At 42.5% G+C, this 24793-nt stretch overlaps 1 protein-coding gene across 1 annotated transcript in view; it reads right to left on the bottom strand.

Moving 5' to 3' along the window:
* Positions 1 to 407: 407 nt before the first annotated feature.
* fdxacb1 (ferredoxin-fold anticodon binding domain containing 1) overlaps positions 408 to 24793 on the bottom strand; it is a 32081-nt gene continuing 7695 nt past the window's right edge. The window contains exons 4-8 of the mRNA XM_084309968.1: positions 15392 to 15601; positions 14379 to 14537; positions 8192 to 8373; positions 1562 to 2786; positions 408 to 1209 (exon numbers count right to left, since the gene is read on the bottom strand). Coding sequence (XP_084166094.1) covers positions 975 to 1209; positions 1562 to 2786; positions 8192 to 8373; positions 14379 to 14537; positions 15392 to 15601 — 2011 coding nt within the window. The 3' untranslated portion in view covers positions 408 to 974. The remainder of the gene's footprint in view (positions 1210 to 1561; positions 2787 to 8191; positions 8374 to 14378; positions 14538 to 15391; positions 15602 to 24793) is intronic.

The raw sequence follows: 24793 nt of genomic DNA, 5'->3' as shown, positions 1-24793 counted from the left end.
GCAGTCTGCTGGGGAGGCAACATGTCAGCCAAGAACACCGGGCGGTTGGACAGGCTGGTAAAGAAGGCTGGTTCAGTCCTTGGCAGGAGTGTGGACTCACTGGGGGTTGTGGTGGAGAGGCACACACGGAGTAAGCTGCAGGCCATCATGAACAATGACAGCCACCCTCTCCACCACATCCTGGAAGGACAGAGGAGCAGTCGCAGTGGACGGCTTATTGCTGCGCTCGCAGACTGAGCGGGTCAGGCTGTCCTTTGTCCCCACAGCCATCAGACTGTTCAACACCATATAACCCCCGCCCCCCCCCCCTCTCTCTATCTCTCTCTCTCATGACCTGGGCGGCAGCCCCCCCCCCCCCTTTCGAGACAATGTGCAATTCATTTTAAACTTGTATACTGTAATTTTATTTATTGATTTTATTTGACTTAACACTGTGCAATAGTGCTCACCATTTATTTATTTATTCATTGGAACTTTTTAAACTTCAGCGCTGATCTTCATTGTTTGTTTGTTGTATTGGTTGTCCTTTCATCGCTTGTATTGTCTGTCAACTGACTGAGCTACTGGATACCTGAATTTCCCCAAGGGGATTAATAAAGTATCTATCTATCTAGTACGTTTTTACTTTCACGTCAAAAACAATATTTTCAGTAGTGTAGGCATTATATTTTTCAAATGGTGAATATTACATTTTGTAATGACACTCTTAATTTGGCCAGCTTCAGCTCATCAGTGCTCATTAGAAAGTGCACCTCTCCATGTATGGATGTTCCCCCGTAGATGCAGTCCTGTGGGCTGAAGTCTCTTCTGAACTGATGTCGGCTTAGTCACAAGTTCACTGTTCACAACACAACGGCAACGCAGTCTTGTGTATTAGCGGAGGCCTTCTTTGGTAAAGCTCCAATTCTATTCTCAAATTTGAAGGAAACCCCCTTCGTGAATTGATTTAATTGAAAGTGAATTGAGCAACACTGCTACCTGACGGTGACTCTCAGTCGAGCAGACAGCAGATCCTGCAGATGTGTGTGCAGTCGGAGGGCTTGTGTGTGTGACAGTGCGTGTGTGTGTGAGTGGTAGGCAAGCCTGTAACAATAACTTGTTGCACCGAAGTCCGGCTGAGAGAATTTATCAACAAGTGTCACTTGTTCCACGGTCCCATGGCTGGCCTCTCTGACAACGGAGTAAAATCTTGTCTCGTCCCAGCCGGTGCTAGAAGCATAAAGAATAAACAAGATTGGAAGATGTGTGAATATAATGATAAGCTGCTGCTAAAACATAAATCTGTAAAATTGTAATAGCATTGTAATAATTATTTTCTATCTATATAGATTTTCAGGTAGTAGTAGTAATAGCAGTAGTAGTAGTAGTAGTAGTAGCAGCAGTGTGTAGTAGTAGTAGTAGTAGTAGTAGTAGTAGTAGTAGTAGTAGTAGTAGTAGTAGTAGTAGTAGTAGTAGTAGTAGTAGTAGTAGTAGTAGTAGTAGTAGTAGTAGTAGTAGTAGTAGTAGTAGTAGTAGTAGTAGTAGTAGTAGTAGTAATAGTAGTAGTAGTAGAAATAATTGCCTTGTCCAGAAACTGATGTCGAAGCTGAACTTCTGTGGGTACAGCGAAAATGGTTGGAATAGTTTCCCTGGCGATGGAAGGGGCAGGAACAGGAACTCCTTCAAGAAGCGTGAGTCACGTGACCACAGCAACCGCCAATCCGGGAGTGAATAAATCAGCACAGCAAGAAGGTCCAAATTTAGCGACACTGTAACGCTAACCTCACTAATACTGCAGTCAAAGTTTCCTGTCCACACTTTTCCGACCAGTCCCATTGGCTCTGCGCTGAGACACAAGCACCCCTGCTCCCAAGCCAAGCAAACCCCATAGGGCGCAAGTAGGGCCCCCAGGCTCCGCGCGAGCACTGGGATTGGTTCACAGGCTGAGGGAAATGTCCCTGTAAGGAGGAGCTGGTGGAACACTGGCAGGGACCAAGGGGCAATGGGGACATTTCGGAACACAAGGCCACTGGCAGCACATAGCAGTTTCTCACACGTATCCACAGTCTTATTTCCTCTGTGATTCCCCTCTCTAACCCCATCACTGATGGCATTTCCTTCAGCTTCGCTGATATCTCGATTCCACTCCGTCTCTGCACGACCCTCTACAACAATAAGACAGCTATCGCTCTTTTCCTCACTCTCTGTTTCATCTCCCGGGACACCAGGCGGCTCTTCTCGCCACCCCTTCTGTGCTCGTTGAGATAGAAGCTCTTGCATTTGAGGACACAGTGATGGACGCAGCAGAAAAACACCCGTTTCCCCTTCGGAATCCAAATCTTCAACCACAACAATGTCACAGTCGTCCCTTCGGACCCCGTGACCCCCAGGAACAGCAAGCAATGGTTGTTCCGGTTGTCCTTTGTCCGATTGTTGAGTTAGCAGCAGCTCTTTCATTTGAGGAACCAATGATGGAAAAGGACAACTTTCCTGCTTAGAATCCACATGAAGACAGTGACAAGTGCTCAAGTTCTCCAATCCTTGGTGCTTACTAGCGCGCCCTGCATCGGAGGTCAGCCTATCCAAAAGAGTTTCTGATGAGTTGGAAGGTTGGTGGTTATCCAGAAAAACAAGTCCTCTTTCCCCTTTGGAGTTGATATCAAGACAGCAATTTGTCCTCAAGTTCTCTGCTCCTTGATATTGATTGGACCCTCCTTTGTCCGAATAAGCTTCTGATGTTTTAGTCTGTTTGTGGTCACTCAAGAGGGCAGACTGGTCTTCTATTTCCTCCCTCTCTGGTCGTGGCTCTGTTGAGGTAAGACATAGATCTTCAACGTAGAGAAAGGATACAAGGAGGAGTCAAGCAGCATCATAATAGAAGCTTTTGAATGTAAAAAAAAAAAAAAAACATTTACTGATTAAAAAATTCTAACACTACTAGTAAGCAAATTGGCTAGCTTTTCGTTATGTATTTTTGTGAAAGGTTCATTTACTCCAACCACAATTTCAGTCTTATGTGGATGAAACACAGGTAATGACTAATTCTAACAGAATTAGCCTACTAGTACCAGTGTTGTAGTACTCAAGTCCGGGATTTGGACTTGAGCACTGATGACTCGGACTCGAGCATTGACTGCATTCGGACTCGGAATTGTTAATAAAAAAAATAATAAAAATAATTATATTCCCTAATCATTTGGCATAAGACATTGATGGCTAGTGCATTTGTTTGGCTAGTGTGTCACAAAGTTAATAAACTCTCTTTGAAATGGTGACCGCTGTGTCATTAACCCATTCTCCGCCATGCGTAATCTGCCAATGACGCCGTAAGGCGTCTTTGAGATCAATATTTCATATTTTCGTCATGGTATTCACATTTCACCCACGGAGTCTTGGCTGGTGCTGTAGGACTCCGCTCAACTCTGCAACGCTTCAATACCGCCACCTCGTGGCCGATCGACGAGTTGCCAAACCGGAAGTGGCCGGAAGTGCTTGGTACGTCCCCTATTTTCGTCCGGCCACTCGGTGATCGTCCCGGGGCTCAATACAGACACCGTGGATATGGATCTTTGCCATAACTCAATAATCAACATTATTTGGACGTGTATTAGTAATATAAAACCCGGCAATGGATCGCATCGATCAACATCCCATAATAGCGATCTTTTTGCTCCACTCTCATCACCCAACGCTACGAGGAGACTGGGGTGAGTTTCAGCGTTTTCCTTTACCATTTTCGATACAAACTGCTCTGATCAATATATCACCCATACTACATGAATCATTTAACGTCGGTCACGGAATTATAAACGACCCCCCCCCCCCCCCCCCCCCCCTCCGTTCATCCGCGCATGATGAGTGATAGCGTCTAGGACCATGTACAGTTGAAATTTTTAATCTGGCGTCGATCAGTATCAAACTGCATTTGATGATCTAATATATGCATTTATGGCTATATCTCACGTTCTATGAAATACTGCAGAAAACGATAAAAACATTTATACTCTAGACCGAATTTTTGTATGAATGTGTGAATGAAAAAGTAAAACGTTCCTACATCCTGAACGATAGATAATTATAATTGATGTTGAATGGGCCATAGTAATGTAAATTTAGCAATACAATTTTAAAAGTTATAGCCCTGCAAAGAAGGTGAACATCTCCATAGACAAATAGAGCTGGCAGAGAATGGGTTAATGTTTAATGTAGACCTTTTTGTATTTGTATGTCAGCTCTTTGACTGCCAGAGTGGAGTGGACTTAACCTTGATGACTTGGACTCGACTCAGACTCGACTCTGGCGCTTCTTAGGTGACTCGGACTTGGACTTGAACACTGGGGACTCGAGACTTGACTCAGACTCAAGATTTAGTGACTCAACTACAACACTGACTAGTACTGCTACAACAATTAGAATTATTACTAGTCCAACTAGGTCTACTAGAATCACCGCTGGCACTAATACTACTGCTGCAAATGTTGCTGCTGCTGCTGCTGCTACTACTACTACTACTACTGCTGCTGCTACCTGTTCTACAGCGATGGCAACATCAGCTGCTACAACTACTACTATGCTGCTGCTACCTGTTCTACAGTGATGACACTGTTTCCCACAGGATTTTCAGAGACTATGGGGGGTGAACCTCCGACCCTCTAGGGGGGTCCGGGGCATGCCCCCCCGTAACTTTTATTTTTTTGTACATTTTAAAGTTAAATACATCAATCTGGTGCACTTTGAGAGCAAAATAAAGAGGCTAGATCTATGATGAACGTTGTGCTCAAAACACAAAATCGACTAGACTAGTGCTTCCCAATCCTCTCCTCGAAGCACCCCAGCCGTTCAATGTACCGTAATTTTCGGACTATAAGGCGGACCTGAATATAAGCCGCAGCAGCTAAATTGAATGATGTGTACATATATAAGCCGCACTGGACTATACGCCGCAGGTGTTTTAATGTTTAATTACCATATGTAAGGGTTCGTGCACAGAGTGGATTGTCGGGAAAGAGATGGCTGTTTGAGGAAGCTCCCATTTATTAACATTTTTGTTTAAACAGTAATGGTAGCTAGGTACTAACGTTAGCTCGCAGAACGATAGCCACGTTAGTTAGCCAGCGCCAGCTAGGTACTAACCAGGGGTGCAGTCGTAATATGGGCGGAGGCCAAACGGTATCCTATTATTATGCAAAGTCTAGGCACTTATCACCTAGACTTTGCATAATAATAGGATGCGCGCACTTCGAAGCCCAAACGCCGTTTGACCGCGGTTGCCCAGCACTGCACCACTGGTACTAACGCTAGCTCACAGAACGATAGCCACGTTAGTTAGCCAGCGCCAGCCAGGTATTAACGCTAGCTCACAGAACGATAGCCAGTTAGCCAGCACCAGCCTAGTACTAACGTTAGCTCACAGAACAATAGCCAGTTAGCCAGCACCAGCCTAGTACTAACGTTAGCTCACAGAATGATAGCCAGTTAGCCAGCACCAGCCTAGTACTAACGTTAGCTCACAGAACGATAGCCAGTTAGCCAGCACCAGCCTAGTACTAACGTTAGCTCACAGAACGATAGCCAGTTAGCCAGCACCAGCCAGGTACTAACGTTAGCTCACAGAATGATAGCCAGTTAGCCAGCGCCAGCCTAGTACTAACGTTAGCTCACAGAAGGATAGCCAGTTAGCCAGCACCAGCCTAGTACTAACGTTAGCTCACAAAACGATAGCCAGTTAGCCAGCACCTGCCTAGTACTAACGTTAGCTCACAGAACGATAGCCAGCACCAGCCTAGTACTAACGTTAGCTCACAGAACGATAGCCAGTTAGCCAGCACCTGCCTAGTACTAACGTTAGCTCACAGAACGATAGCCAGTTAGCCAGCGCCAGCCCAGGGCTGTACAGTGCGACGAGATGGTCGCGAATTGGCCCTTTAATTGGCCGTTGCGATTGGTAAATATTATCTGGGGGCGGGCTTGCGAGTAGTGCTTTCAAGCCTTGCATTCGCATTTCACTCCTAAATTATCCAAGGCGTGTGATGACGCCACTCACGCGAGCTGAGCAGTGAGCACTCAGCAGGTATGATCAGCGGGAACAATCGACTGAGCACTCACTCTGATAGACTGGCTGGCTGTCTGATTTAGCTATGAAGAAAAGTAAAGTTAGTATTGCTTCATATTTTCGACGCGTTCGACCTCCTATAGTGAGCCGAACTGAACTGAACTCAGACACACGGAGAGAGCTGCGGCGTCTGCTCCTCCTCCCTCCCGCACCCGTGGCTGTTGTAAACACTAGTCTCTAGTGGGACACTGGGACCTCGGTGAGCCTGCCAGCCGGCTAGCTACTGATATCAACAAATCCTCCAGCAAGTCTAGTAGTGCATGATAGCTCGCGTTAGCTTACTGTTCAAAACGAAACGTCCCGTTAAACTAAATAGTTCAGATAGCTCCTGATATCAATGTCTTATAATTTATAACACTGAGTCGATGCGTATTCGAGCTGAGGGCACGCTGAATATAGTCAATAGGGTCCAGCTGCAGCGCCGGAGAATCCTGGCCGTAGCTGGAGGCTACAGTATAGGGTCCAGCTGCAGCTCCGGAGAATCCTGGCCGTAGCTGGAGGCTACTCGAGTACACACAGACAGTGGAGCTGGTTGCATATAGCGAGCATTTTGACTTGTTGCGTGGTGGCGATGTCTCGCAGATAATACAACTACAAGTATGATTATATAATATATATATATTATTAAAAAAATATATAATTTTTTTTTCTTTTTTTTAAATCAAAAACAATCGATATAAATAATGGTAAAATTGTTATTTAAAAATGTGCCCCTAAAAAATATTTTTTGCCCCTAAATTTCTCATTTAGGGGCAAGTGTGCCCCTAGTGAAAAAGCTTAGCGTACAGCCCTGCAGCCTAGTACTAACGTTAGCTCACAGAACGATAGCCAGCACCAGCCTAGTACTAACGTTAGCTCACAGAACGATAGCCAGTTAGCCAGCACCAGCCTAGTACTAACGTTAGCTCACAGAACGATAGCCAGTTAGCCAGCACCTGCTAAATCGAATGCCAAACTTATGATATCAGGAGCTATCAGTAGCTAGATAACATTAGACAACGCCTCATGCATTAATAAACTAAAGTGAATAGATCGTTGACTGGGTCATTTTGTTTAATGCTTCAGTTTATGTTGAAAGAGGAGCTCTGAGCTGCTTATACACTAGACTCTTGCCGTAATGGTTTGTTGACTCTGGGTCTGTGAGGGGGAGGAGGGGCAAGGCGTGCACTGCTGCAGCAGATTTAGGAGTCTGATCTGACGGTCACAGAGCTGAGGGAGCGAGCCCAGTTAGCTGTAAAAATCCATAGATTAGCCGCACCGTTATATAAGCCGCAGGGTCGAGAAATGGGGGGAAAAGCCGCGGCTTATAGTCCGAAAATTACGGTATTTGTTAAATTCCACCACCAGCACACCTGATTCAACTTAACTAGCCCTTTATTAGTTGAATCAAGGTGTGCTGGTGGTGGAATTTAACAAATACATGGAACGGCTGGGGTGTCTCGAGGAGAGGTTTGGGAACCACTGGACTAGAGCATACATTTGAGCCATCAAAGAAATGAAGCAAAAGTGGTTACCTGTGTTGAACCTGTGTTTATTTTTTAGGAAAAAAAAGATATAGTGGATTACTATTACAACTACTACCACTGCCAATACTACTGATACATCCCTATTGGCAAACTTTATATCTAAAAAAAACTTTTTTTTATAAAAAATGTTTTGGGTTCATTATACAACTGTGGCGGGACTAATTAGCCGCCACAGTCTAGGTAATTAATGGGAAACCCTGGCGGTACCTCCGGCTTGGTCAGTCGTCCCTACTAACACAATTGGCAGTGTTTTAGCGGGTGGGAAGCCGGTAGGGTATGTGTCCTGGACGCGTAAAGATTTTGCCCAACCCACTTTCAGTTCCGCGTTCGGGATCCGCAATCCGATTGGCCACTGACGTTTCTCTCAGCACCAATCGCGTTACGCCTAGTTCTCAGTGCGGTAAGTTTTCAGTCACTTTCAACTGGGTTAGGGTTAGGGTTGGGTTAGGGTTAGAGGCAGAACTAGGCGTAACGCGATTGGCGCTGAGAGAAACGTCAGTGGCCAATCAGAAAAATACAGAAAAAGTCCCCTAAAAAAAATTCATCACCAACAATATTTTCCTCCTTCAATTACCTTGTATCCGGTAACAGCACTCATCGTCAATGTGAAAGTGGCAGGCATGTAATTGCTTTGTGGTGAGGAGAAGTGGGAGTGGCTTGGTCATCACAGAGACAAACCATTCGTCTGCCAAGCCTGTCAGGAGGAAGTCCTGGACCAACTGGACTGGATGGGCAGAGCTTGGAGAGAGGAAGTCCCTGATAAGAGAAGGGGCAGGAGGCACAGAATGGATATGAGAGTTACTGTTTTTTCATACACGTTCATGTCATTAAACTGACTTTGTCAACCAGCCACAGTGGCTTGTATATTCAGAATGTCCAGGGAAAATCCACCTTAAAACAGCATTTACATTGTGCTATTCCAATGATCATGGGCAGTTAAGTCAATATCTACATGTATACGCAGACAACCTTCTCCCTAAGCCGGATATCTGAGCTGTTCCACTATTCACTATCTATGGACAGGGTATCTGCAGGTTTAGCCCAGTCATATTTAATGCTTTTTAAGACTTTTTAATGCCACTCAGAATTAAATTTAATACCAATTTCACAATAACAAAATGACAAAAATCATGCAATGACACCAATTAGTTTAAGTTTAGGGACACATTGGTCCAAAGATGTTTATTAAAACATAACTTGGAAACTTAAAAATCTTGAACTTAAAGGAGTAACTGGATTGGATGAATTTCAACAAAGGGGTGACCAAACATAAATAGCAAATATAACAAAATATACCAGGGGCCAAGCAGCAAGTGCAACAGCCACTGTCAGAACACATAACTATTACCACCCTCCCCAGGGTATCAAAAAAGTCAACCAACAAACAAGATTCTTGTGCTGGATCTCCTCTCTGGTAAACAAGAATAGTAATACCCTGAAGACTCTAACAGGAGCACTCATTCAAGGGTACTACGACTATGCTTGCACCTCATGGTACCAAAGCACCTCAAAGGCCCTAAAAACAAGATTACAAACATCACAAAACAAACTGGTCAGACTACTGCTTAACCTCACTCCTAAAACCCACTTTACCCCTGCCCACATTCAAAACCGCTCTTAAAGAGCACCTACGGGAGGCTGCAATTAGAAACTGGGCACCGTAAATGTCCAAACCCTTCCCACCCCCCCTCCTAATGTACAGTCTCCTCCCCATCATATGTATATATTTTCTGTTAGGATCTCTGGGTAACAGTACTGTATATTTGCATATCGTATGTCACAATTGTAACACTACAGTACTATATAGTATACCTGTATGTCATGTATGTCCCTATGCCATAAATGTCATGATGTCATGTATGTTGAGTATGTCATAAATGTCATGTCACTATAATTGAAAATGGGGGACCCTGATGTAAACAAGACACACGTCTTTCTCTGGTCTGCATCCCCTTAACAATTGTGTGTATTGAGCCGTACTGTATTGTACCCATTCTGCAATCTGTTAAATAAAGTTTTCATTCATTCATCCAGTTGTTTTGTTTTTGTGGTTTTGGTTGAATGAATACTTTGTTTAACAGATTGCAGAATGGGTACAATACAGTACGGCTCAATACACACAATTGTTAAGGGGATGCAGACCAGAGAAAGACGTTTGTCTTGTTTACATCAGGGTCCCCCATTTTCAATTCATAGTGACATTTATGACATACTCAACATACATGACATTTATGGCATAGGGACATACAGGTATATAGTACTGTACCGTTACATTTGTGACATATACGATATGCAAATATACAGTACTGTTACCCATAGATCCTAACATACATGGGAGGATACTGTACGTCATTAGGAGGGGGTGGGTGGGAGGAAAAAATACATAGTTGGTGAAGATCTCATCGAACATAAACACAAATGTGTCCTTGTTTACATCCGTGAATAGATTATTTTCAAGTTAAGATCTCAGCTTCAAGCTTTGGCGTGGAGCCGAATGTTATCCGGACTTCTGTTGGTGCAGATGTTATAGTCCTACCTGAGATGGCGCAGCTGGTGTGGAGGCAGGGGCCGAAAATAAATGCGAAATAGTAGTGTGCAGGTGGTTTTTGCAGAACGCTCAGCATGTGCGACGCGACTGCTCTTCTTTTTTTTTTGCAGCAGGGCTTGTAATGGTCTTTGACTGGGACCAACCATCGCGCAAACAGTGGATTGTCGAGCCAGTTCTCGTTAAATTGGCACTTAGTTTCCCATATTAACGAGTGCAAATGCTAAACTAAACTAAACGTAACGTTAGCGTTATCGCTTCGCCTTGCTAACGTTAGCTAGACTCCGTTGCTGAAATGGTTCCCCGGCCAACACATTACACAAGGAGTTGTGTTGGTTCCGCCCCATTCCGGTCTGCGTGATTCTACAATGAAAAGTCAAACTTTATCTCCCGTTATAGTTTTCCCCCAGATTTCATAATAAAACATAAGATGACATGGGATTTTATCTTTCCTTTCTATGGCATTTTTAAGACCTCTGAAAATGGATTTAAGACATTTTAAGACAAACTAAGGCCTTAATAATTGATAAACAAATTTAAGACCTTTTAAGACTTTTTAAGGATCCGCGGACACCCTGATGGAGCAGCTCCAGGATTTGTTGCTTGATGACATCATCACTAGCGTCTTGTCTCTCTGGTGTTCAGGTTATGGAAAGGGTCATATATCCCATGCTGTACAGTATTATAGAAATAACACAAGTTATATTTTAGGGTGGATTTTCCCTTTAACTCTAAATAACCATCAAACTAAATGAATCAATGTGTGCAAAACTGTTTAGAGAGTTTAGAGATATGCATGCTAAATATTATTTTTCGATGAAGGGCCACTTTAAGATAGAAGGTTAATGGCTGGGTGGGTATAAAGCGAAACAGTTCTCAGAATGTTTCATATTGCAGGTGTGTACCGAGGCCTCAGGGTTGTACCTTAATATGTAGTCAGTCAGTTATGCTGGGACGTAGTGGTCTACCTTAACACTTTCAGTGCCAGCAGGGGGCGCACGATTTAGTGCTTGAATGCCCACCATCCACTTCAATGTTAGCGTTAATAACGCCTAATCTATGTTTTAAATTATGGCTATGTGTCTAATCTGCCCGTCGCTTATCAATGACTCGTTTTCCAGTCAACATTGTCGAAGCAGATTGTTTTTTTAATCGGTTCATTTTCATTTTGCATTTTGAAAAGCCCTCGTTTTCAAGGAAAATATAAATATTTTATGATAATCGCCCTTTACTGGAATATTCTAGAAAACAAAAAAAACATTGTAATTTTTCGGCCTATTTATGAATCGTTTTCAAATAAACGCTAGATTATCGATAGTATATGTGTACGTATGCACGCTATATAGGCGATCTGAAAAATCGATTCTCTGATTTCCTCAAAGCGATCGCCCACACACACATAGGGTGAACGCTGAGATCTCAGCGAATACAACTCTGATTATCCCAAGACTTGTAAAATAGATTCCTTACCTCAGATCAGATGTTCTCCAAAAAGATCATTCCAATTCCTGATCGCCATTCCAAAAATCGATTTTATTGATCCAACGCTACATACTGTACATAATGTATTCCACGCTGTTCTGAGGGTCCACAATGAATCCGATCGGCTCGGGTTACATGCCTGAGAAGTAAAATGTGGATTCCGGATTTTTCTTTTCTCATCCATTTTCATTGAGTCCATTCCAAAAGGGTGCATTACCACGGGGGAGACGATAGGGGGCGGTTTTTTCACATCTGAGCTCCTACAGGGGCTGCATACCAACGGGAGACTAGGTTGATAAAATATGAATTCAGATCGCTAATAAAAAAATTAAACGCTAATAAACGTTGTGGGCATTCAGGCATTGGGCTGATAAAACGTGATATCACGTCGTGGGCATTCAAATTGTTAATTTATACAATGGCATGCAAATTTCTTGATTCTGATTGGCTGAAACACTTCTTTCAGACGTTGTTATTTCTCATAACACACTCCACGTGATCCCAGAACCCGCCCACAATCGAATTACTTTGTTTCCGAATCACTCCGCCGTTCGTGTTTTTAGGAATGAAACCAAGATGGCGGACAATAATCTTTATGAATGGATGTATTGATAGCGTCATAACGACTCATTCAAAAACGATAAAGTCACATGGAATGTGTTAGTTGCTTACACAATGTTGGATTATGTAATTGGTTGGTCATGACTCATTGTGAAACAAAATATAAATTGCGGGAAGTGTGTTGTTAGATGTCATTCGTTGTAGAACCTCCCTCTCCTTCAAAAGGACACTGTAATTTCACTGTTAATAAAATTTTCAATCAATCAATCAATCAATCAAATAGCAACCGCTAATGTCACTGTTAGATGGTATGCTTTGTAGCAACCTATGTATAGATGTAGCACTGTATATCTGTATGTCATATATTATGTTATGATGCATTGAAAATGGGGGACCCTGATGTAAACAAGACGAAAGTCTTTCTCTGGTCTGCATCCCCTTAACACTTTCTTCGCCAGGCTTATGTACATCATTATACCATCCTCTATTTGTCTATGGAGAAGTTCCCCTTCTTTGCAGGGCTATAACTTTTTAAATTGTATTGCTAAATTGACATTACTATGGCCCATTCAACATCAAGTATCTATTGTTCAGGGTGTAGCAACGTTATACTTTTTCATTCACATATTCATACTAAAATACGGTCTAAAGTATAAATGTGTTTTTATCGTTTTCTGAAGCTTTCTGCAGAACGTGATTTATAGCCCTAAATGCATTATATTGATGATTGTATAGTTTGATAGCGATCGGCGCGAGATAAAAAATTTCAAATGGACGTGCTTCTAGAAGTTACTACTTATCATCTGATGTTGACCGGATGGGGGGGGGTCGTTTATAATTCGGTGGCCAACGTTAGATGATTCATCTAGTGTGGGTGATATGATCATTAGAGCAGTTTGTATCGAACACGGTAAAAAAAAACGCTGAAACTCACCCCAGTCTCCTCGGGCCGTTGGGCGATCAGCGTGGAGCAGAAATATTCCTATTATGGGATGTTGAAATATGCGATCCATCTCCAGGTTGTATAATAGTATACAGTATACGTCCAAATCATGTTGTTTATCGAGTTATTGGTAACGGATTGCTATCCATTGTCTCTAGCTTGAGTCCCGGGACCTATAGCGAGTGATCGGACCGAATTTGGATGAGCACCAGTTTCCGTTTCCGGTTTCCGGTTTGGGCGATTTTCACCTGGCACCAGATGGCGCTCTTGAACCGTTGGAGAGTTGAGAGGGGATCAACAGTAGATCTCAAGTCTCCGCGGGAGAAATATGATTGCGATCACAGATTTTTGAAATATTGATCTCAATGACGTGTTACGGCGTCATTGGCAGAATTAGCATGGCGGGGAATGACGAGTTTAGGCGTCCTTGGCAGAGAAAGTGTTAACAATTATGTGTATTGAGCTGTACTGTATTGTACCCATTCTGCAATCTGTTAATACAATTTTCAATCAATCAATCAAATAACAACCGGTAACTTCACTGTGTTCGATGGCATGCTTTGAAGCACCGCACCTCCCAGCTGCTTCTAGACACGGAGGCAACTTCTTTAAATTTTTTTGACCTACTTTTTCTGCGGATGGTTTTGTGAATAAATCTCCATTATGCTTCAATTACTGTGTGTTTATTGTATAGCAATAAGGTTGGATGAATTCGGCCATTGTATAAAAGCATTACATCACGCGGCAGAGTGTGTTATAGAAATTAGATCACGCATATGGGGGTCTAACGACCCTCGGCTGCGCCTCGGGCCTAACAACCACCCCTAGGCGTGATCTAATTTCTATAACACACTCTGTCGCGTGATGTAATGCTTAAATGTAGTCAGTAGTCAGTCAGCTCAGCTGGGACATAGTTGTGTACCTTAATGTGTAGTGAGTCAGCTCAGCTGGGACGTAGTTGTGTACCTTAATGTGTAGTGAGTCAGCTCAGCTGGGACGTAGTTGTGTACCTTAATGTGTAGTGAGTCAGCTCAGCTGGGACGTAGTTGTGTACCTTAATGTGTAGTGAGTCAGCTCAGCTGGGACGTAGTTGTGTACCTTAATGTGTAGTGAGTCAGCTCAGCTGGGAGGTAGTTGTGTACCTTAATGTGTAGTGAGTCAGCTCAGCTGGGACGTAGTGGTGTACCTTAATGTGTAGTCAGTCAGCTCAGCTGGGCCGTAGTGGTGTACCTTAATATGTAGTCACTCAGTTCTGCTGGGACGTTGTAGTGGACTCTCTGTCCGGAAACAGTCTCCTCTATCTGTACTTTCTCAGTGCTGATGTAGGGAAGGCTGCGTGTAAACACGTGTAGCAAAGCTTTCTCCACATGGAAACCCTTGTCTTGACTCCTAATAAAGAGATATTCATATTTGTTTGTTTGTTTTTTACATGTGATCTTCAGATGGTTCTTTGGCCCGAGTCTCATCAGCAACACTTAGCCACGTGTTAGATAGTTTGTGATCGAAAATCAACTTAAATCAACAATATAAAAAATGTGTAACATGTGGTGGCCGCTATAACATTTAACCACTGTCAATTCTGTGGTGTTTACCACAGAACCCAGTTTCACCTGGTTCTTAGACTAACCTCAGGCCAAATAACCATCTCAGGATCACTTTTAAAAACAAGGAATTTCAGACGTTAAGGTTTATTTTATTATATCCTGTTGTATCCTTTATTGTAGAAAAATGTTTTTGGATTCAAGCAAGGTCACTGCATAAAACAAAATATAAAAACAATTTCACAGTTCATAAAGACATAATAGATCTGTTTAAAAACTTTGATTATTTGTTTCATGCTACTTAGCATCCACACATATAGGATATTTTTGAAAACGTAGTATTTTCTCTCCGTTTCAGCCTTGAAAACGCCTTCCTTCTTTTAATTGTTTGCCTGTGTACGCGTGGACGGTTGAAACAGGGCTTTTTAGAAGATGCAAACATCATGGCCTAATGGCCGGATATTTTTTAAAACATAGTATTTTCTCTGCGTTTTGGACCACTCATCCACATGACAACGGCAGAAAGTTTAGGTCATGCCATCAGGTCATTTCATGTGAGTGTTTTTGCATTGTCGTGTGGACGGAGAGATTTTTAGAATCTTTTTGAAAATTTAGGGGTGAAAAATATGTTTTAATAAATATCCATGTACGTGTGGACGTGGCCTTAGGTTACAGATATCATAGGTGGGATTTGTTTCTTACCTATACCCCGTACACTTATATCTCTCAAGCATCTCTGTTTCAAACAGCTCAACTCGTCTCAGAATCAGGCCCGCCTCCGTTGCCATGGCAACCACTTGCCAACTGTTATGCCACTCTCTCATTGGCTGGTCAGTCGGGGTCCCACCCTGCCCATTGCATAAGGCGACGTGGACTTCACCGTCCAACTCCTTGGACAAAACCTGGACACAGCTGAAGAGAGTGTCAATTCTAGGATACTTTATATGTCACAGTAGTAATAGTAGTAACAGTAGAAAAAGTAGCAGTAGTCCACAGTAGCAGTAGTTAAGTTTAAATTTATTTGGATCCCCATTAGCTGTTACAAATGGCAACAGCTACTCTTCCTGGGGTCCACACAAAACAATAAATACAAATAAACTTCATAATTAAAAATAAAACCAACAATAACAAACATACGAAACAATATACATAACAATCAAACATAATCCCCCCCCCCACACCCATCCAACCCACCTCATTAATAATTAGCATTATACCAAAATATTACACACACGGCGGGCAGACCTCTCAGTGGGAGGCGCCAAACGTAAAAAATGAGCGCCAATGGCGGGTGGCGGGCTCTAGTTTCGCCCCCTGCTTGTGTAGCAGGTATATATAGGTTATATACTAATATGTATTCCACAAAGAATCCCTCCCTAACGTTTTATTTTAATTTGTTTATTATTATTTTTATTCTCAAAGTATTTTATTTTGAAATCGTCACTTCCTGCCGAAGTGACGTATTTACTTTGTCGCGTGCCTTTCCTGTTCAGTCTGGCCTGAACGAGGAATAGGTAAGAGCTGTTCCGTGCCTCTAAAACATATCTTTGGTTTAGAAGAACGTATTGATGGTTTACTATTGTAAATAAGTTGCCGGGCAAATGAACCGGGGTGTATGTAATGGTATCTAAGCAATAATGAACAGTTGTGCACTTTTTGTAAAGGAATTTAACTATGGTGACTATCTTTTGTATGACACATGTGATTGAACTAGTAGTTATGGTCAGAGTTGTGTAGGCCTCAACCTCCCGTTGTGGCATATTTCCCCATTGCAGTCTGCTAGCTGTTTTGGCGCCATCCTGTGGACAAAAGATAATGGTGTTTATCTATTTTGCTCCCAGGTAAATTAATGAATCCTATTGTTTATTTTGTATTATCTTATTGTATTGTTTCATTATAAATGTGTTATTTCAATGTTTGATTAAAAATGGTGAGCAGTCTGACCTAAATGAGGAAGAGTCTGCTAGCTGTTTTGGCGCCATCCTGTGGACAAAAGATAATGGTGTTTATCTGTTTTTGCTCCCAGGAGAAATAAAACAATGAATGGCCACAACTGTCTCATCACTTCCCATGCACGACGACGATAAAGAGGGTGGCCTTAGACCAGTTACAGTGGTGCCGTGACCCGGATAACACAAGTACCAACGCCAGATTGGTCACCGGGAGGTCGTCGAACAGAACTACAGAAGAACAGAAGAAAGATGCTGTGATCACTAAAAAAAAATTTTGCAATGAGGGTCAAGGCCAGCTTGATCATCGGAGGTCGGAGGAAGAGGAGGAAGAAGAAGAAAATAAAGTTCCCTTGGGAGGTTTGTGTCGAAGTGACTGTGTCACAGTTGAGAGGACATCGTGTTCTTTCTAAGAAGAGAAAAGAGGACATTGTGTTTTTTTTTTTTTTTTTTTTTCCCCTCCATTTTCCTCCGATTTTCTCCCATCCCAATGTTAGTCGTATGCCAATTCCCAGTCCCTTCCTGATCGCTGCGCACTTACCCCCCACAGTCAGATCATCTGGGAGAGTGGAGGCTACCACGTGCTTCCTCCGACACACGTCCAGCCAATCACCGCTTCTTTTCACCTGGCAGCGCGGATTCTCATTGAGAGGGCGTAGCGTGTGGGAGGACCACACTATCCCCCTCACGTCCAATCCACGCTTAGCAGGCGCCCCGACCGAACTGTAGGAGTCGCTGTTTACAACGACCCGGACCCACCCCGCCAGCTTCTCCCACCCTCTGATACAGCCAATTGTATCAGTGCAGACGGCCAGCCAAGCTGGTGACAACCCCGGAGCTGTGAGCTGGATTCGAACAGGCGAATCGAGCTCACAGCTCCGGGGCTGGTGACGAACGCAATCTCCGCTCGGCCACCTAACCGCCTTACATTGTGTTCTTTCTAAAAAAAGGAGGACACCGTGTTCTTTCTAAAAAAGGAGGACATCGTGTTCTTTCTAGAAAAGAGGACATCGTGTTCTTTTTGAAAAAAGAGGACAGTTGAGTTGTTGAAAAGGACTGGTGGTCAGTTTTTGTTTTTCTGTTTTGTTAAAGGTGCTGAAGCATTTGGAGAATTTTTTTTGTGATTAATGGAATATGTATAATTTTTTTCCCTTCTTTCCTGATAGCTCGTTTTGTAGTGAGAGAAGGAAGATGGATCCCTATGTCGTAGAGGGGAGTTCATAATTTTTTTTTGATATTGGTTTATATACATGTACATAGTATAATTGGGAATATGGTTATATGGCAGTGAGCAGAGCCTGGAATTTTATTGTCATGTCACTGGAACTCTCTGCTTTGGTGCAGAGCTGGTGCCCTACAGACAGTATACAGAGTCGGGAACTCTCTGTCATGTCACAGGGATTCTGTGCTTTGTGCAGAGGCCAATTATTTTTTTTGATTTCTCACGCTCCTTGATTTCCACGTCCTGTGTTTGTATCTTAAGTGTTTAGGTTGGAGGGCAGGTTGCCGTAGTTGCTGCAGTTAGCTCACACCGTGTGGTCAAGGGGCAGTATACTATAGTGACTGCGGTTAGCCTTTGCAGGGCAGTGTACTGTAGCGGCTGCAGTTAGCTCACACCGTAGAAACCGACGTTGTCTAGGTCAATGGGCAGTATACTGTAGTTGCTGTAGTCAGTGCATATTTGTTTAGTCTGTGTACACTTTAGTCTTGCAATGTGTCACTGTAAGTAGTGTTACTGCATGTGCTCACAGGTAGGATATGGGACTTGAGTAGGCCGGGTAGGTTTGGTGTATAAGGCACCAAGCGTTTCTAGGAGGAACAGGGGCCTGATCAACCTTTTGTTTTCTCTGAACCTGTTTGACAGGTAGCTTCTAGCTGATTCTGAAGATACGTTTCTTCATGTAAACCCGTGCCGGTTCTGACGTGTGTTGGAGGTCCCTGTTAGTGTGTCATGTCCTGTAGGTTCGGGATTTTAGCGGAATTCAGGGGGGGAGTATGTAGCAGGTATATATAGGTTATATACTAATATGTATTCCACAAAGAATCCCTCCCTAACGTTTTATTTTAATTTGTTTATTATTATTTTTATTCTCAAAGTCTTTTATTTTGAAATCGTCACTTCCTGCCGAAGTGACATATTTACTTTGTCGCGTGCCTTTCCTGTTCAGTCTGGCCTGAACGAGGAATAGGTAAGAGCTGTTCCGTGCCTCTAAAACATATCTTTGGTTTAGAAGAACGTATTGATGGTTTACTATTGTAACAGGGTATCTGCAGGTTTAGCCCAGTCAGATTTAAGGCTTTTTAAGACTTTTTAATGCCACTCAGAATTAAATTTAATACCAATTTCACGATAACAAAATGGCAAAAATCATGGGTACTCTCAGTACACTCATTCAAGGGTACTACGACTATGCCTGCACCTCATGGTACCAAAGCACCTCAAAGGCACTAAAAACAAGATTACAAACATCACAAAACAAACTGGTCAGACTACTGCTTAACCTCACTCCTAAAACCCACTTTACCCCTGCCCACATTCAAAACCGCTCTTAAAGAGCACCTACGGGAGGCTGCAATTCGAAACTGGCCACCGTAAATGTCCAACCCCCTCCTCCTAATGTACAGTCTCATCCCCATCATATATATATAATATTTTCTGTTATGATCTCTGGGTAACAGTACTGTATATTATTTGCATATCGTATGTCACAAATGTAACAGTACTACAGTATATACCTGTATGTCATGATGTCATGTATGTTTTTACTGTATTTATTTCTGTATATTTTATTTCATTTTTATTCTATTTTACTCTACTCTTATCCTAGGCAACTTGATTGATGTGTTATTATTCTAATTTGTGACCTGTCCTGTCTAAATGTTTAAATGTTGAGCGATTTGCAGTGTCAAATTTCCCACGGGATAATAAAAGTATTTCTATTCTATCTATTCTATGTTGTGTATGTCAATATGAATTGAAAATGGGGGACCAAAGCACCTCAAAGGCACTAAAAAACAAATTACAAACATCTCAAAACAAGCTAGTCAGACTACTACTTGACCTGACTCCTAGAACCCACCTCACCCCTGCCCACTTTGACAACCTAGGATGGCTTAGAGTAGACGACAGAGTACAGCAACTTGCAATGGGCCTGGTCTACAAGATACACTACGCGACCAAGGTACCCATGTACATGTCAAAATACTTCCCAAAGGTCAGTGAATACCACGATCACAACACCAGAGGGAGCTCCACAAATCATGTAAAACCCAGATTCGGCTCAAACAAGGGACTAAACACGTTTCGCAATTATGCCACATCAATGTGGAACGCCCTACCTAAAGCTGTAAAGGAATGTGAATCACTACCCACTTTCAAAAACACTCTCAAAAAACACCTACGTGAGACTGCAATTCGAAACTGGCCCCTACAAATGTCCTAACCTAGTTGTACAGTAAATGACCAAGTAAGGCTGTGTCAATATTCCAATGTACAGTGTAAAATGTGTGTGTGTCCCCTACCCAACCCCCCCCCCCCCCCCCCCCCCAACCTCCAATGTACAGCCCTCACCCAACCCACCCCACCCAACCAACCTCCTCCAATGTACAGTTTCTACGCCAAATGTATATACACTCCTTTTCTGGACACTTTTGTATCACAAACAGTACTGTATTTGCAAATCTGATATGTCATAAATGTATAGATGTAGCAGTACTGTCTATCTGTATGTCATGTATGTCATATATGTTATGATGAATTGAAAATGGGGGACCCTGATGTAAACAAGACGAAAGTCTCTCTGGTCTGCATCCCCTTAACAATTGTATGTATTGAGCTGTACTGTACTGTACCCATTCTGCAATCTGTTAATAAACTTTTCAATCAATCAATCAAACCCTGATGTAAACAAGACAAACGTCTTTCTCTGGTCTGCATCCCCTTATTATTGTGTGTATTGAGCTGTACTGTATTGTACACATTCTGCAATCTGTTAAATAAAGTTTTCATTCATCCAGTTGTTTTGTTTTTGTGGTTTGGTTGAATGAATACTTTATTTAACAGATTTCAGAATGGGTACAATACAGTACAGCTCAATACACACAATAATAAGGGGATGCAGACCTGGGCCCTGTTTCTTGTACGTGGTTCAACTAAGTCGATCAAGATGTCATTATCCAGCTTCAGTTAACCCGATGTTTGAAGCCGGGATTTTCCTGTTCCAAGAAGGTGGATTCAGTCTCGTTAACTCAAGCCAGACTTGATTCTCAGGATCAGTGCGCGCGCCCGCCTCAGCTGAGAAGACAGCAGGTGTCGATCGCAGAAATCCTGATTCTCTAGCGGCATTGATTGATTAATTGATTTAAAACTTTATTAACATATTGCAGTACGGCTCAATCGCCTCGCCGACAAGTTAAATGCGTTATCTATAGGCTAATTTTAAGTCCCTCATTACCTCAATCAATCAGATTATATTTCTTTAAACTTGCCTGCTGGATTGAATAATCAAATGAGATCTTGCTAGCGAAAATAATTAGTTAACTGTTATACAGAATTACGATATGGCTCTCTTACCCATTGATTGATGTATAGTCAATCTTTAACTTATCTCCAATGTGGTCTAACGGGTTGTTCTTTTGACTTTCACACAGACGACCGGGGTTCAAGACCCTAGTCGTCTCCTTCTTTTTGCAATATAGGAATAATTCAATTTGGTGCACGTTGAGAGCTATATAAAGAATGACATCCTCAATGCATGTAGATTTATAATATTTTAACTTAAAACCAGGCTACTTTGGCGTATAATCATTAATATTATATTCAAAAAAATCATATTGGAAAGACCGGGTTTTGAACCCCGGTCGCTGGGTTGGCAGGCTTGAGCACTACCGCTGGACCACTGTGCCAGATGGGATAAATTCATTGTTTATACATTAATGAACGAGAGACCCGTGTTTAGAATATCCTTTGTTATGAATGAAGTTTATCTCTTTATCCTCATTCATTAATGTGACGTCAACGGCTCATTCAATTTCTCAAATCCGTCAAACAGCGCATCTCATCAGACATCTTAATCCCAGTTACAATTGAAATAACCACATAATGTGTACATCGCACGAGCGAGCGCCACCGTCGCCACGGTATATATAACGTGCATTATTTAGGACAAAGTGAATTTAGTATCAGCATTTTGGGTCTATTTTACATTTCAAAAGCCCCCTCTGGAAGAATGGAGCACAAGAACGTAATTCAGAATGGTATAATGCAGATCGTAGACTGTGGGAATAGTTTCAGGAAACGGGCCGTCACTTCTTTGCGGGGGCGTGGCGATGGTTCAGGCTAAGTTGAACTTGAACTCTGCTTTCGACCAGGCTCAAACTTTTGGATCTGTTGTCATGGTGATTTGGAAAATCCACGTACATGGAACCGGAAAGTCCGGCTAACTCAGTTATCCAGTTAAAGTTATCCGGCTAACTCAGTTATCCAGGTACAAGAAACAGGGCCCAGAGAAAGACGTTTGTCTTGTTTACATCAGGGTCCCCCATTTTCAATTCATAGTGACATTTATGACATGCACAACATACATGACATTTATGGCATAGGGATATACATGACATACAGGTATATATTACCGTTACATTTGTGACATACATGATATGCAAATATACAGTACTGTTACGCATAGATCCTAACAGAGTCAGGGAACATCGCTTGAAACAGCTCTCCTAGTCCCTCATTTCCATTGTAGGACTGATGCTTTGCGACCGTATTTAGAACCCACAGTACCTCAGCTTCAAGGGTTGGCGTGGAGCCGAACGTTACCCGGACAGGTGCAGATGTAATTGGTGGTAGACCTACCTGTCCCTGAGCAGTTGATGTGGACGGCGTCGAAAATAAATTTGATATTGAAGTTGTCTGCAGGCGGGTTTTTGCAGAGGTAGCGCTGTGCATGTGTGACTCGACTGCTTTTATTCCCATCGTTCCCAGTTTAAAATCCTTTTTGCAGAGTTTGCAGCGGGCCTCGTACTTTCACTGGGACCAACCACGGTGCAAACAGAGGGTTTTCGAGCCAGTTCTCATTAAATGTGCACGTTCCCATGTTAAATTAACGAGTGCAAATAAATACAAATCAATTAAACTAAACTAAACGTCAGCGTTATCGCTACGGCTTGAATAACGTGTTACCTATGCTCCGGTGTTCTGAAATAGCTCCCGACGGCGACACACATTAAGGACCATAAATTGGTTCCGCCCCACTGCGTACCGTTTGCGTGAAAGAAAAAAAAAAGCCTGACTTTATCTCCCGTTAATAATAGTTTCCCCCCAGATTTCACAATGAAACATAAGATGACATGGCATGTTTTTAAGACCTCCGAAAGTCGGATTTAAGACATTTTAAGACAAATTAAGGCCTTAATAGTTGATAGTTGAATTTAAGACTTTTTAAGACTTTTTAAGGTCCCGCGGACACCCTGTGTAAATAAGTTGCCGGGCAAATGAACCGGGGTGTATGTAATGGTATCTAAGCAATAATGAACAGTTGTGCACTTTTTGTAAAGGAATTTAACTATGGTGACTATCTTTTGTATGACACATGTGATTGAACTAGTAGTTATGGTCAGAGTTGTGTAGGCCTCAACTTCACGTTGTGGCATATTTCCCCATTGCAGTCTGCTAGCTGTTTTGGCGCCATCCTGTGGACAAAAGATAATGGTGTTTATCTATTTTGCTCCCAGGTAAATTAATGAATCCTATTGTTTATTTTGTATTATCTTATTGTATTGTTTCATTATAAATGTGTTATTTCAATGTTTGATTAAAAATGGTGAGCAGTCTGACCTAAATGAGGAAGAGTCTGCTAGCTGTTTTGGCGCCATCCTGTGGACAAAAGATAATGGTGTTTATCTGTTTTTGCTCCCAGGAGAAATAAAACAATGAATGGCCACAACTGTCTCATCACTTCCCATGCACGACGACGATAAAGAGGGTGGCCTTAGACCAGTTACACTTGCAGTCATGCTAAAAACAGACTCTTGTTATAAACAACACCAGGGTTCCCACGCTTGCCTTGAAAACATTTTCCATGCTACCTCCTGATTTTCCAGGTACCATATTAAGTGATGATCTATAGGCCCCTGAAGCTTTCCATCCCCATCCGTGCCCCCCTCCCCTCACACACACAACCCCCTAGGACACCTGACTACTTACTTGATTTAAAAGATGTGCCAGTCAAGTCTACATTGTAAATGCTTAGAGATTATGACTTATTGATAATATCAATGCATGAAATAATGCAACAAGCTGTAGATCAGTGGTCCCCAAACTACGGCCCGCGGGCCTGATTCGGCCCGCCTCCACATTTGGCCCGGCCCCCTAGAGCCCCGGAGCTTTAAAAAAATAAATTAAAATAAAGATTTTTTTTTTTTTTTTTGGTTTTTAGTATTTTTAAACGTCCAAGTAGTAGTTTTCATTTGATCCTATTTTTCATTCACCGATTTGTGGACTTCTTTTTTAGTGTCCTGAAAGGCCTTATAAATAAAATGCATTATTATTATTATTATTATCATCCAGGAGGGAAAGACACTTTGGATAGTAGGGACTGCATCTCTGCCTGTCCTGGCCAGGAAACACTTTGCAACTGTGATCTCCTCTGGCAGTAGTAGGATATTGTAATGTGTGGCGAGGGGTTGCAGCAATTCCACTGAGAGAAACTGGTCTGAGGCTGGATAACATGCATGCCTGTATGCCTCTCATAAGTTGTTCTCCAACTCATGAGAACCTGCTCTCAAGCTCTTGCAGCATTCTGCCGAGGACTGGATAGAACAGTCTCTGTCTCAGCTGATCTCCTGAGCTGAGGTCTGAGCTTGTGCCACAAGATGACTCAACTACATACTCGTCCATCCTTTTCTGCTTCCTCCTTTGGCTGGTAGTATGTTCCTCAATCCCAAGGCCATTACATATGGCCTTTGTCCTGTCATACATGTCCACTGCCATCTCTGAGGTGCGATAACCTTTGAGTGTATCCTGCACTGTGCTTTTAAATAGCACAGAGCTAGAGCTAGGTGGTCTGTAGGTACTGTATATTTATTTCATAAATAGTGTTATTATTTATTTCCTGCCTCTTTTTTTTCCTGTGAAGATCCCGGAAAGGGTTAT

This window comes from Notolepis coatsorum (genome assembly GCF_963971535.1).
Source record: "Notolepis coatsorum genome assembly, chromosome: 3".
Taxonomy (NCBI): Eukaryota; Metazoa; Chordata; class Actinopteri; order Aulopiformes; family Paralepididae; genus Notolepis; species Notolepis coatsorum.
Note: the sequence above shows the minus strand (reverse complement) of the source record. Positions and strands in the feature narration are given on the sequence as shown.